Raw genomic sequence first — 14,697 nt, 5'->3', positions numbered from 1 at the left:
GTGAAACTAAGGAAGGCCTGGCATGCAGTAAGACCTAGCCAAAATATATTTAGCAAAGTAAGATGAGGCCCTGTCACGCCCTGGCATGGGGAAATGTATGGACTGAGATCCCCCTCACACTGCCCTTTAGGGCCTTGAAGCATGTGTCTATCATTGTGCTGGGCAGGAGGGCTGGGAGGGGAGAGAAAAAGAGCTGTGGTGGAAAAGCAGTGTCTGGTCCTGGGACCCAAGGAGAAAGCCCCTCTCTGTACTAGTGGAGAGGGGTAGGGGAAAGTTCCCCACACTTTGGCCAAAAGTCATCCTGCCTATTGCTCTTTTTGACACAACCTCGCACTTTCTTTCCAGTCCTATATTCCTGGCTGTGTGCAAACTATTTCCACTTGGATGTTCTGCCAACAGCTTAAACTAAACATGTTTGAAGCAGTTTCTCTTCCCCTACAAAGCCTCACACCTTCCCAAGGCCTCCAGCTTCACTGCTGACATTCAAACAGCCCTGAGGTCTGGCTGCTTCTTTCTCCCCTCCAGCAGTACCTCTCACCCTCCCTACCTCTAAACCCTGTGCTCTTCCCTAGGTAATATCTTTCAGAATCCCTTTGCCATACCCAGGCTGATGCCCTCTCCCACCCTGTACCTCATCCCTGGAGATTTCTGCCACAGCTCCTAACTGGACCATTCCCTCAAGGTCTCTCCCCCAACCCAGGCCATGCATATATTCTGGCCACATACATTGACCATTTTCTGCAATGGGTATAGTGAAGTATCCATTCTAGAAGAACAGAAAGCATAAACACTGACAACAGAGGAGCAGGTAGCCTATTGGACAGGGTAAGTCAGACCTGGCTGTGATTTTGGCCTTATTATTTCATCTTTCTGTGCCTCAATGCCCTCGTCTCTAAAATGGGGTTGATAGTATTGACTTCCTGGGGTTCTTGTGAAGTTGAATGCTGGAAGGGCACAAAGAGAAGGGGCAGACACTAGAGTGACATCCCCCAAAAACTGCAGTGGTCAGAGCCATGGAGACAGTCTCCAAGGATGTGAAAGGCTGGGTGGCTAAAGCTGTTTATATATTTGTGGTTTTGCCATTATGTATAAAAACAGGAAATCAAGTAGGGAATCAATTCAACTGGATCCAATTCTTGGCCCTTTCCAAACTTTCCCCACCCCCTTGTGTAAACAGGAAACCAAGGTCGAAGCTAACTGGAGTGCCAAGGATGCCCTGTTATCTCTGCTCTCTCCTCAGTTTTCTGTTTCTCAAGGCCCTTTCCCCAGTGCTAATCTTGTTACCTCCCTCCTTCATCTGTTCTTTTCAGTCCTCCTTCTTTCTCCTCCTCCTCCTCTTTTTTAACACAGGAGCAGAAGCCAGTGCCCGCCCAAGCCTGCTGGCCTGGGAAAGAGGAATGTGGTGTTCCCTGGGCACAGGATGGCCAGGCCCAGGCGCTCACTCGGGCTGGCAGGCGGCAGGCAGCAGGCCTGAAGCTGGGGAGGCTCCAGCACCTTGCTCCGAGGGGCTGGAAAGCACTACAGACATTAGCTCATCACACCCTGGCAGAAGCCGACTGGTTTGCTATTCTCCCTAGCATCTTCCAGATGGGGAAATGGAGGCACAACCACACTCAGCGTGCTTGCAGACTTGCAGGATCCCAAAGAGCCCTCTAGGCAGGGTCTCCAGATGAGGTGAGGAGAAAATGGCCACCTGAACTTCTCCAAACATACTTGCATTGCTTGAGATTGTATGGGGCAAGGAAGGATACAGGAAAGAACTGTGTTCTAGGTTGCAGTATCTGAAGGGGGCACCAGGGAAGAATGGGAGGGCAGTGGCAAGGACCCATCATCTCCTTAGCCCTCCACCCCCCCCCCCCTCACAGATGCAGCTTTGCTCACTAGCCTGTTAGGAATGACTCACCCATTACCTCTAGAGTGAGAGGCAGCCAGACACCAAAGAGTTAACTCTGATTAGGTTAAGTTGATTATTATGTTTTTCTCCCAATGCTTTCCTGTTATTTCCATATTCTGTGCAGAGAACAATTATGACATTTATAACCAAACAAAATGTTAATAATTTTTAATTATTAAAACAAAGAAGCAACTGAGATGTGTGATGAGCCCTGGCTTGGTGTGAGGAGCCCAGGTCAAGCCTACTCACTTGCATTATGTGACCTAGGGCAAGTGACATCATCTCTTTGAATCCTAGTTTTCTATAAAACAGCGACATAAGATTGAAAGAGATAATGTATGTGAAAATGCTTTTTTAAAAATATTTATGGCCCAGCTGGCGTTGCTCAATGGTTAGGCATCAACCTATGAACCAGGAGGTTGCAGTTCAATTACTGGTTGGGGCACATGCCCAGGTCTCGGGCTCAGTGCCCAGTGGGGCATGTGTAGGAGGCAGCTGATCAATGATTCTCTCTCATCATTGATGTTTCTGCTCTCCCTCTCCTTTCTTCTCTAAAATCAATAAAAATATATTTTAAAATATTTATGGAGCCCTAACCGGTTTGGCTCAGTGGATAGAGCATCAGCCTGCGGACTGAAGGGTCCCAAGTTCAATTCCGGTCAAGGGCATGTACCTTGGTTGCGAGCACATCCCCGGTAGGAAGTGTGCAGGAGGCAGCTGATTGATGCTTCTCTCTCATCGATGTTTCTAACTCTCTCTCCCTTCCTCTTTGTAAAAAAATCAATAAAATATATTTTTTAAAAATATTTATGGAATTTTTCAGATATACACAAGTAAACATTATAATGAAGAAGGCCATATATCCATCTTATTTTATATGTATCCCCACCCACTTAACCCTATCCATCCTCACCAGAATATTTAAAAGCAATCCCAGACATGCCCTATTTTCAAAAATATATTTCAGTATTGAACTGCTTTTTACATTTTTCATAATTTAAAATTTATGCACATATATATACACATCTTCACAAAAGTGGAATCCTACTGTATATGCCACTTGTGTATCATTTTATTTACATTATAAAAGTAATAAAATCAGATTACAGAAAATCAAAAGAGAAAATTACCCATAAACTTTCACCACCTAATATAAAAACTTAACATTTTAATATATTTCCTTCTCACTATTTTTCAGTTTGCATACATACTTTTAACACAAGTACAGATTATCCACTTTCCAAATTATGAATCTATTTAATTGTAAGAAAATAATCAGAGTCCAGAGTGCTAACCATTACACGATGGAACCAACTAATTGTAAGAAAATAATCATATTGCAGAAAAAGAAAAGAAAAATAGCACCATAATCACACTACTCAATTATAATCACTGTTATCATTTTGGTGTATTTACATCCAATATTTCTCGTACGCACATACAATTTTCATGAAAGTGGGAGCATACTGTTTATGTAGCTCATTAAATATAAACTTGTATTTAATTATAAAAACAATATTGTATGACATAGAGAAAGGAGAGAAAAAAATCATGCATAATCCTACCACCCCACTGACACTGTTGCTAGTTTGGTGTTTTCCTGACCATTGCTTCATTACCCATATTCATAGATGGCTAGAAACATACTATTTAATATTCTACTCTTTGTGACCTTTGCAGCTTTGCATCATGTTTATGCAAGTTTGTACCCAGAGATTATTTTTAATTTTGTACCATTTAATTTTTTATTGATTTTAGAGAGAGGAAGGAGGAGAGAGGTAGATTTTTGTTGTTCCACCTATTTATGCATTCATTGGTTGACTCTTGTTTATCTTGTATGTGCCCTGACCAGGGTTGAACCCACAACTGGCATATGGGGACTATGCTCTAACCAACTGAGCTACCCCACTAGGGCCAGAGGGTTTTTTTTATTTTTTATTTAATACTTTGTAGTGAACATTTTCTCATAAATGAGTTTTGGAAGTCAATATTTTTTTCTGTTTTGTTTTGAAATGTCAAGGTCCCAAGGAACACTTCCTTACCATGGACATTTAGATTGCTTTCTATTTTTCACTATTATAAACAATTCTGCTCCAAATGTTTTTGAATAAAGACTTCTGTTTTTTAACTTTTCTACACACATATTGAATATATATGTTTCTGGAGACTATTCTGGCTGTTTCCAGCTGTTGGGGAAAAGGTGATCATCTTGTATTGGTCCCTAATTTTCTCCTCTTATGTGGCTCAGTCTGTTTTTAGACTACTCTCAGTCTGTGTTTTTAATTGATTAATTAGTCAGCAAATCTGAAGTGTGTGAGCTGTGGCAGGGCTAAGAGGCAAAAGAAAAAGAATCAAAAGGCACAATAACAGCACTTTTTGACCACTTACTAAAGTAGGCATCAAGCTGGCTAAGCTTTTCCTTCAATCCTTTTAACAACTCCACCATCCCATTTAGCAGGTGGGAAAACTTAGGCCCTAAGAATGAAGCCACGTAGCCTAAGATCACACAGGTAGTAAAATAGAGATTTAAACCCAGGCCAACTGACTACTGAAACTACAGTAGAGATGAAAGGAAGTCACCAGTAGAAATACAGCCTAAATGCTTCCTTACTCTCCAAGGCAGCAAAGTGCAGGGGTAAAAGTAAGGATTTTGCAGTCAGCTTGACCTGGATTCAAATACCCGCCTCTTTGCTGTGTGAACTTGGGCAGATCTCTGGGATTCCGTTTCAAAACCCTGCCTCACAGGTGGGAATTAAATGAGATAATGGATGGGAACATGCCAGGCCCAATGCTGGCGTACAGAAAGTTCTTGCCAGGTGACCATCCCATCCTCTACTTGCTCTTTGAGCTGGAAGTCTTAGTTGCCAAGTTGGAGAGAAGAGTTCAGCAGAGAGTTCTGAGCTGGGCTGGAGCCCACGGGAAAGTCCGAGATCGGGGTTTATTTGCAGAGAAATGCAAATGTCTCCTTTGCTCTCTCCAGGCCTGGACAACTAACCTCCTCTCCAATCTGCCCCGCTCCCCTCCCCCCAGAAGAAAGGGTTTGGCTTTTGCGTTCCAGAGCTGAGCGCTTGAAGCCCCTCTTTCCCGCTCTCTGGAAGGTGGACAGTAGAGATAAAGGAAGTCACCAGTGGGAAGACTCTTTCTGGCATGTGGGCATAGAAATGGGGCGGAGGGTACTCTTTTTTCTGCCCTTCAGTGGTCCAGATGGGGGAGGGGATGGCTGTTGAGCAACTGCTCCTGAGACACTCTAGAAGCAGAGAACATTTGCCTCTTTCTAACAATTGGCCTGGGAGCCATCTAATAGATGGAGGGTGGATTCGCCACCTCACGGATCCGGAGCCGGCGACGAAGCCGCTGCTGTGGTTTCTAGATTTGCTACCCAGCTGGGGCTGAGGGGGAAGATAGGTTGGAAGTCCAAATTAGCAAAGCAAAATTTGAAAACCTAGGGTCTCTTGCCTCAGGCAAACCCAGGGATGGCTTGAGGGTGTATTTTACAGTCAAAACTTGGTAGAGTTTTATGGTCCTGACAAGTCCCACCTTTTATCAGAGGGAAACTGGGTACAACTCATGATCTTTGGGTAAAGTGAGAAACTGCAGCAATGGCATATTTGCTACTGGGATTTGTGTTGGGAGTGGGTGAGGCTAAGGAAAGGAAACACGCAAAGCAGCTTTGGGGGCTGGAAAATGGGTTTACCTGGTGCCCAGAGAATTCGCCCCAACTTCCTCTACGTATCAAGAAAGGGCCTTGACCTGTCCCCTCTGTTTTGCTGCCCATTTTTGTGTCAGTAAGCCAGTCAGTCCATCAGCAAACAGAACTTTGTTCCAATAGCAAATGCAAGGCACTTGGGGATGAAAGAAGGAAAAGAAAAAGGGGAGGGGGAGGGGGAGAGGGAGAAAAAGACCTTTAGATATTCAAATCTAATTAAGAAGATAGAACACACATAGTGAATGTGCCTTGATAATATTCCCTCCCCCCACTCCCTGTTTTTGTTAACATTTGGGACTTAAAAAAAAGTTATTTTATAAACCAACAGTGTAAACTGAGTAGTTGTTTCTAAAAGAGGTTAAAAATAGGGAGTGTGGTAGAGGGGTAATCCTGGTGGCCTTCCTGTAAGATGTGAGGAACTTCTTAGCTGCAAGGAATACGAACTGAGATGAAGGAGAATACTGGACCTCTTTCCAATAGATTTTTAAAATAACATCCCAACCTGAGAAACATGTGCTCCGAATGCCAAGTATTATTCTTGCTAGATGGAAATGATTGTATAATCATAATAAAAATAACCTGGCATCCTGGGACGACAGGAGAAATCCCGACAGCCCAGGGGCAAGCTCTTCGTTCCCTGTTTCCCATTTCTGGTCTTTGGCATGCCTCTTGAGTGGCACCTCATCCAGGAAGGCAGTATATTTCTGCGTAGCATCCCAACAGCCTCCGTCTCATCTGTATAACCACAAAAAAGAATACCTGGCTCAGACCTTCGAGGGAAGCCACTACTGCCTGCAGCTAGGCCCTCAATGAGGTTCTGCCTGGATCTGGAGACTTTAAGAGGAAAGGGGACCCCGGCTTTGTCCCTTCGACAAGGGAAATGATTCAGCCCAAAGGGACAGACAAGCTCTGAAAAAGCCCTGCAGAAAACCCAAATCGTACCTCCCGCTCCCCAGGACTGTCCCTTATACACCCCCTGCTCAGGGTCACTGCCTGAGTCCATAGGCTCTCTCAGGTCACCCGCTAGATTTAGGTCAGAAAACAGACACTAACAGCTCTCCTTCACCTTAGCAAAATTAAGTGCAATTTATTGGACAAGTCCATGCAGGGCGTTGGGGAGAGACGATGTCCCCGGCCGAGCCCCACCAGCTTCAGAAGCACTGGCATAAAACCGAGGGCTCCAGGCTGGGCTCCGGGTGACCGTGGCCTGGGTCCGCCAGCCCCACCCCAGCGCCGTGGCGGGTTCCCAGCGCTGCCAGACCCGTGGGGCCGCTCGGACTCCGTTCCCCAGCCGGCCCTTCGCTTTCACAAGATCCGTGGCGACTGCACCAGCTCGAGCGCCTTTAAAGGGCCACACACGTTAGCCGCTGCTATAAAATGTTCCAGGGCTGCAGCAGGGGAACCGCTGAGCTGCCCCAGGGGCCGCTCACTCCACCGGGCAGGCTGTTCCCTGCGCCCACAGCCCGCCCGCAGCCCACGGGCTGAGGAGTTGTTCCCGGTGAGGAGGAAGAAGGCGTAAGGTAGGCACAGTACCAGCTCTGGCCCTGAGTGAGTATCCAGTTCAGATTTTGCCACCAACTGGCCCACGAGCCAGTACATGTGCTAATAATGCTCTAAGCCGGTTATAAAGACGTGGAAATTGAGGGGGAGAAGAAAAAGGGGGGGAAAGGGTCTGTCTTTCCTGAGATTTCTAGCCGAGGCCAACCTTCTGTCTTGTGCGTGTGCGTCAGGGCTCTCTGGGCGGCAATGGGGGCTTGAGAGCCTGTCCCCGGCGCCAAGAACGGAGCGCGGTGGCCGCCACCGCCATCGCCCCGGAGTCCGGCGCCGCCGAAGCGGCCGGCGGGCGGGCGCGGTGCGGCGCAGCGGCTGCGCGGCGGTGCGGGCTTTTCCCAGGCTCCCCGAGGTCGGGTGGCGCCCAGCGCCACCGGCTCGCGGTGGCGGCGTGCGTGCCGGGGGCCTGGGGTGCCGCCGCTTCGCACTCAGCTCGCCCAGCTCCGCGCTTTCGTCTCTGAGGCGGGCGGCTCCGCTGAGGTAACGCTGGCCGCCCAGCAGGACGCCGGGTTGGGCGGTGGGGCCAAGGGACTCCAGCCCAGCGGGCGCGAGGAGCGTGTGGCAGCCGGGCGGGCCCGGGGATCTGGGGGAGTTTTTTTGTTTTGTTTTGTGAGATTGGTTTTTTTTTTTTTTTTTTTGGGGGGGGGGGGGGGGTGTTTTTGTTTGTTTGTTTTCTGTTCGGAAACTGCTCCACTGGGGGCGGAGGGGCTGCCGCCCGCCTGCCCGCCAGCGAGCCGGTGGGCTTGCCAGCTCTCCCAACGGCCGGCCCGCTGCGCAGGGCGCCCGCTTCCTGAGGGGAGCCCGGAGGCACCTTTTGCCGCTGCGCCCGCGCTTTCTCCGGCGGCGCTTCCACCGACTTCGCTCATCGCCCAGCATCTGGCCGCTCGGGCTTGGGGGCTGCACAAAGCTCAGGTTTCCTTTGGGGGCTGGGGGCGGGCGAGAGGGGCTTTTCGGGCCGAGTTCAGGGGGATTGCTGGACGGAAGTTAGCGAATGTGGGCAACTTGCCCCTGCTACCCAGCCGACCTCCGCTCTCTCCCACGCGCACGCCCACACGGCCACGCACACCCACGCACACACCCCTCTCCTTATAAGCGAGCGCCGCGGGGCAGGCGGCACACGGAGTCCCTGCGGAGCCGAGCATCGGACTTGGAGTCTGAGAGACGTGGCTGCGACTCCAGGCTCCGCTACTTTCTAGCTGTGACCTTGGGCAAGTTACGGACCCTCTCCTCTCCGAGCCTCTCTGACTCTTCTGGGAGCGGGGTTAGAGCACTGAGGAAGGCGGCGTGGCGAAGGGGGGAGCTCAGCCTGCGGCCCCTCAGCGGGCGCTCAGGGGGTGTTGGGGAGGCGCGGGAGCGGTCGCCGCCGGTGCCAGAACGCGTCCCCGCGCGCGGCCGCACCGCAGGGCCGCAGACTCGCTGTGGGGACCCGGAGCCCGCGCCACTGCCCGCCTGTCGGGGCGGTCTGCACATAGCACTTGCGGGGACGAAAGTTCGGGGCCCTGATGAACTACGTGCTCGTGCCCTCCTTGCAGGGATGTCCCAAGTCTTCCCCAGCTCCGGGCGGCTCCACATGGGAAGTCTCTCGAGGAGGGCAGCCGAACTGTCCACAAACAAGGGCCTTTAGTTTTCAGGTGGCTAAAGGGACCGGTCTGGGTTAGAGCGTGTCTGAGATGAGCCGCAGTACTGTCTGGGTTTTTTAATTTTTCCTGAGAAAATAGCAATCGAGATGGAGCCATCCAGTTGGTGCCACTTTTTTAACTTTTGGTCCCCGGACAGGTCAAAGATGAGGGCCCCCTACCTGCTTTGCCTCCCCCTTCTTTCCTCTCCTCTACCCACCCCCATCTAGGTGGGAGGGGCTGTGGGACCAAGGGAAGGTCTGAAGAGAAGGGCGGGCGGGAACTGGTAGTCAGAGGCTCCAGGCACAGGCAGCGCGTGTGGAGGCACTTGTTGCTCTGGGTTGCCTGGGCCGCCTCTAGCAGCCGCTTCACAGTGGGCAGCTCTCGGCTTGGGGAGCAGGCTGGGTCGGGGGCCGCCTCTAGCAGCCATTTCACAGTGGTCAGCTCTCGGCTTGGGGAGCAGGCTGGGTCGTTTCGGAGCTGCCAAGTTTTGCCTTCGAGCGGGCTGGGTGGCAATGTGGTGACAGAAAATCAGGCCAGCAGGGGCAGGAACTCCCATCGAAAAGCGGATTCGACACTTACTGAGTGCCTACGGAGCACAGACCCAGGCGAGGAACGCGGGGCGGGAGGGGGGGCGGAATGGGGGGAAGCTGTCAGGTAGTTTGGGGGTTGGGGCTGAGAGAGCAGCCAGAGAGACACAGATCTGAATGGAAACAGGGTCAGGTTTAGAGGAGTTCATGGCCTGAAGAGGGGGATATGGCAAAAGGGTCTTCCTCAAGAACTGATATTAAAACACTTTTTTTTTTCTGGCTCTTTCTTTTATTCTATATCTTTTTTCCCCTCCCCACTTTTTTTGATGCTGGGCTCGCTCTGGAAGATGACATGGATTAGTCTCCTCGTCTTGTGATCACTGCCTTGGAGAAGAAACAAGCTTCCATTCAAGCAGTGGTAGTGATGACCCAGCAACTGTTTTTCTTTTTTTTTCCTCATGTTTTCTCCCTGACTTTTTCCTTTCTCTATTTTCTTGTCCCCCTACCCTACAAGTGGTGCAAAGACAACAAAGAGAAGTGTCTGAGCAGATTCTTAATGACCACTGGGGGAGGGAAATGTCAAGGAGAATTCTAGGCTTGTTTGAAAGATTAGGTAGCTTTTTAAGGTGTAGGAGATTCTTTGGGGCAAAGGGTATTTATACAATAAATACAAAATTCTTCAACATCTCTGATTCATCATGAAGGCTAGAATAGATAACGCTTAAAAACAAGCTTCTAGGAAAATACTTGAGAGTTTTCAGGTAAGGAAATCTTTTTGTTTTCTGACTTGAGGGAATTATTTTTCCCTCATCCCCTTATCCTTCAGCACTTGAGCTATGGTATTATTTCTTCAGCAACTGTTTGAGTTATTCTAGATATGATTCAGTGGTCAGGCGAGGCCTGTGGACAGAAGAGTGCTAGCTCCTGCTCTCAGAACCACTGCCGCTTGATAGGAAAGCCATTGAATCTCTGTTCCTGTTTCCCTCCAGGAAGAAGTATTCCGGTCTATCACTATAGATGGGTGTGGCTGGGCTCAGACCAGGTGTCCTGGGAAAGTATTATGCTGCCTGGGCTGTCTTGGAGGGGGCTTGAGGCAGAGAGAAAATTGAAACATTCCTTGCTGCTCTCTGGACATGTCAGAGCCCCCAGCCCACCTTTGTCAGCCTGGGTTTTCTCACACCTACCGTATATCTAAGTCAGGGCTTTGGAGTTCCATGGCATTCGCGTTGGGGACTGATTCCTTCCCTGGGCTACAGCCTGCAGCTTTCTAGGTCTTCCTTGCCCTGACTCTTTCCCACTTTTTCTCAGTCCCAGTGGAGGCCCCAGCTCAGAAGCCAGTGACCCATGAAGACAGTGTGCTACTTACTCAGGGATATTTATACCTTCAGAATCAGGAATAACGCCATACCACCACACACACACACTTTGGGCTTTGAAATCACTGGCATGAGGAAGCGGTCATTGTGTACCCTCTTGATGATGTGGGTAGCCGGCTACCTGGGCAACACCTGGCTGATCAAGCAAACAAAGTTCCGGCTTGAGCTTCTCTCTTGGTCACGTGGTCTCTGGTCTTGGCTCTAACCCTGTCACCATCCTTTCCTTATAGCTGTATGTAATTGCCCTGCTTTGGGCTTTGCTAGTGCTTTCTTGGCTAATGAAGCCTTTGCCCTTCTCTTACGTTTTCTCCATCACATACAACACAACAGCTCCGGCTGGCAGCATCACCTCCTACCAATTTATCCAACTTCTGCTGAGGCTCTGAAATGCCAACGATGTCGAGACCTGCACTTGATGTCAAGGGTGGCACCTCACCTGTGAAGGAGGTAACTTTTGCCATTTTACAAGTGGAGACAGTTAGACATGGAAAGATAAACTGGTCTGGGGCCATGTCTATAGGCCCTCCTAGGTGTGGCGCCTAGTGTCCTTTAGCAGAAAGGAGACAACAAGGCTTTCTCTGGGGAGAATGAGGATAGCTTCTGCCTAAATGTGGTCAAACCAAACCCACTCAGGTTGTTGAAAGATGTCAAGGTAGGGAGCAGAGAAGTAGAATTGGAATAAGCCAACACCATTGAAGAGATTAATGTGAGGCTGATAAGAGGGACAATGAGATGTCCTTAGAAGGATGAGGTGGAGGGAGGGAGATGAAAGCAGCAAACCCACTTAGGAGGGCAGGTGCCCTGCAAGAGCATGTGACTCTGAACACTGAGCTCAAGAGGATCCCCAGGCTAGAAGCTTAACTTTGCAGGGGATCTTCTTGCTACCTCCTCACCCCTAACCCCAAATGAAGTGCATGTAGGAGTTTTCTGGTCCTGCTGTGATGTTGCACCTTTCTTGTCTTCTAGGATGCCAACCAAGAGATGAGCTCTCTAGCCTACTCTAACCTGGGGGTGAAAGATCGCAAAGCAGTAGCCACTCTGCACTACCCCGGGGTAGCCTCGAATGGAACCAAGGCCAGTGGGGTTCCCACTAGTTCCTCTGGATCTCCAACTCCAATAGGCTCTCCTACCACCACCCCTCCCACTAAACCCTCACCCTTCAATCTGCACCCTGCCCCTCACCTGCTGGCCAGTATGCAGCTGCAGAAACTTAATAGCCAGTATCATGGAATGGCTTCAGCCACTCCGGGCCAACCAGGGGAGACAGGGCCCCTGCAAAACTGGGGCTTTGGGGCTCAGATGGGAGGGACAGGGTCACTCTCTCCTCCTGCTGGTGCCCAGAGTCCTGCTATCATTGATTCGGATCCAGTGGATGAGGAGGTGCTGATGTCACTGGTGGTGGAACTGGGACTGGACCGGGCTAATGAGCTTCCAGAGCTGTGGCTGGGGCAGAATGAATTTGACTTCACTGCAGACTTTCCGTCTGGCTGCTGATGCCAACTGTCCCTAAACATGAAGGAATAAAGCCACCACTTCTGTTGTAAATAAAAATAAAAGTTACTTACAGAGAGTTGGACTAACTGGAGGTGTTCTTCATTGAGGTCTAAAAGTGTGTTGCATGGTCTGGTGTCCTTTCAGCAATTCTGAGGCCTGTGGTGGGGTGTGTATGGATAGCTGGGAGGGAGCTGGGTGGGATGGGAGGAATGAGGGGTGGGGGGTGGTAGGGGACTGCTTACCAAATTTCTGTTGCCACTGTTACTGCCGTTATCTTTTCAGGAGCCCAAGTACTTAGTATCATTGCCCTAAACCCCCAGGAACACTGTCCTATTCAAAGTTAAATACAGGGGCTGGTTGGAGGCATTCTCACAAGAAAGACTGATCCAGGCCCTTCCTCAGTCTCCTCACCACTTGCACATTCAAATCTAAAGGGTTACCCTGGCCACATGACACACACTTGACCAACCCTAAAAGCCATCCCCACCTAAGCTCTAGCTCCAATCCAATTGACCCATTAAGGCTTTGCCCTTTTACCTTTGAGCAGTAGATAGGCCCTAAATAGGATCCTATGACCTGAGAGCTCAAATTTCTCTGGAAAATTACAAAAGCTACAGATTGAAATCCTGATGCCTTCTTCAAGCCCTTTGGACAATTGCTCAGGGTCTCCCTTAAAGCCTGGTCTGAGGATCTCCTGGCTCTGGCCTCCCTGGCCCACCACGTGTAGGAACAGCCTGTTTATTAGGCCTTTCCTCTCTGTCTTAGAGATACAAATCAGGGCTGGACTTGAAAAGTTCAACTTTTGGGGATACCTTTGCCCTTAAATTAACTACTGAAGAGGCTGTGGCTTCAGAAGCTTACCAAGTGACAAGACAGTAGTACTGAACTGGATCCTGGCCTTGGGGGGCAGGCAGTTCAACCTCATCCTTGTGTTGATGTAACCCAAAGGTCTTATCTATCCACATTTCAGATTCCTGGAGGTATCCTTCCTTGGACATTGTGGAACTTATTCGAAACAGCTCAGGACTAGCATGAGGCCTGTCCCACAGCAAGCACTTTCAAAGGAGACAGCTGGGTTTGGCACTCGCTGAGCCAGCCAAGCAATGCATTGGGTTTGGCACTCACTGAGCACCTGCTCTGGGCCAGGCACTCTGTTAGGCATGGGAGCATGGATTTTATAAAGTGTGTACCTTTGAGGGGATTCCCCATCTAGAAGGAGAAAGACAAACACAGCATTGCCTATAACATTTGCGGAAGGTGCTGTTCAAGTCCAGAAAAGGAAGCAGCTCCCTCTGCCTGGAAGTATGATGAAGGCTTCCTGGTACTAAGCTGGTTCATTTGTTTGTTTTTAATTTCTCACAAGTAGTAAATACATGAGACAATCTCTTTTTGAAAAGCAGAAACTTTACAGATAAGGTTAAACCCTTTGACCCAGTCTCTCCCTCAATCTTGATCACCTCTGGCCCTGCACAGAGGTAGCAAATGTTTATCTGTTTGTGGTGTATCCTCGCTGGTCTTGCTCTGTGCCTTTATACAAAGACATATGTACCTACAGAAACAATATGGTTTAAAAATAAGACTAGAGCCAAGGAAAGAATGAGTAAGGGGGAAAGCTGTTGTGCAGGCACGGGTTCATGAAAGGGGCTGCAATGACTAAAAAACAGAATTTTTCTGTTTTAAACCAAGTGAGGAGCAAGCCTTTATCTTTAGTACCACCAACCAAGTAGCTTGTGGAGAATCTCTGGAAGTTTGTAGGAAACCAAAGAATTAACCAACTTTGATCTTTAAGATTATCCCACTGACAGTAGATGGTTAGATTTATCTGACCCTGCAAACGGAGACATAAGGTTCTGAGGTGGAGACATAGGGTACTGAGGGGCTAGTGGGGCAGAGGTAAGAAAACGAAGAGGAACCAGCAGTGGGCGCTGTCTCCGCATGGCATCTCCTGAGCTATTCACAAATGTGCCTTTCACCCTAGCGCCACCCCGCTTGACCAGGGGCCACAGGGCCTCGCCCCGCCCCCCCCCCTCCTTCCTGAGCACCAGCAGCCGCCTGGTGAGGGTCTGGCCTCTTCGGGGGGTCTGAGTGCCTGCAGTCCCCAGGGCCTCGAGCCCAGACTGTGTGTCCGCCCTGACGGGAGGAGAAAAACCATAGGATGCTTTCCTGACCTCGCCTGGCCCGTGCCTGGGGCACCAGCACTTGGGTGAACTCTGCGCCCCGGCCTCACCTCCAAGGTCACGCTGGATGTCAGACGTCGTCGAGGCCCTGCGGCCAGAGGGGACCCGGCAGAGGAGGTCCTGGCCTCCGCCTGTCAGACGGGCTGTCCTGGAGGCCCCGCCTGGTCTGGGGTGGCAGGGAGGAGCGCGGCTAGGACACCCCCACTCCTTTTGTAAATCATGTTACGGTAGTTGTAAATCAAATACAGGCCTCTTTCTCGAAAAGTAGGAAAGGAAAGGAAAGGAAAGGAAAGGAAAGGAAAGGAAAGGAAAGGAAAGGAAAGGAAAGGAAAGGAAAGGAAGGAAAGGAAAGG

The 14,697-nt window shown here is 49.8% G+C and overlaps 1 protein-coding gene across 4 annotated transcripts; it reads left to right on the top strand.

Annotated features, from left to right (window-relative positions):
- Positions 1–6,796: 6,796 nt before the first annotated feature.
- On the top strand, positions 6,797–12,253 carry CITED1 (Cbp/p300 interacting transactivator with Glu/Asp rich carboxy-terminal domain 1). 4 transcript variants are annotated; one of them, XM_045571925.1, is made up of 3 exons: positions 6,797–7,120; positions 11,004–11,120; positions 11,640–12,253. In XM_045571925.1, the coding sequence occupies exons 2-3, from the start codon at positions 11,061–11,063 to the stop codon at positions 12,165–12,167; spliced, it is 588 nt and encodes a 195-aa protein (XP_045427881.1). In that variant the 5' UTR covers positions 6,797–7,120; positions 11,004–11,060; the 3' UTR covers positions 12,168–12,253. The 4 variants fall into 4 exon arrangements, with proteins under 4 accessions (XP_045427881.1, XP_045427880.1, XP_045427878.1 ...); XM_045571924.1 differs by having other exon boundaries at positions 6,797–7,148; XM_045571922.1 differs by having other exon boundaries at positions 6,798–7,148; positions 10,996–11,120.
- The last annotated feature ends 2,444 nt before the right edge of the window (positions 12,254–14,697 follow it).

Source organism: Pipistrellus kuhlii, unplaced genomic scaffold, assembly GCF_014108245.1.
Source record: "Pipistrellus kuhlii isolate mPipKuh1 unplaced genomic scaffold, mPipKuh1.p scaffold_m20_p_40, whole genome shotgun sequence".
NCBI classification, from domain to species: domain Eukaryota; kingdom Metazoa; phylum Chordata; class Mammalia; order Chiroptera; family Vespertilionidae; genus Pipistrellus; species Pipistrellus kuhlii.
The sequence above is the reverse complement of the archived record's forward strand: the minus strand, read 5'-3'. Positions and strand labels throughout refer to the sequence as shown.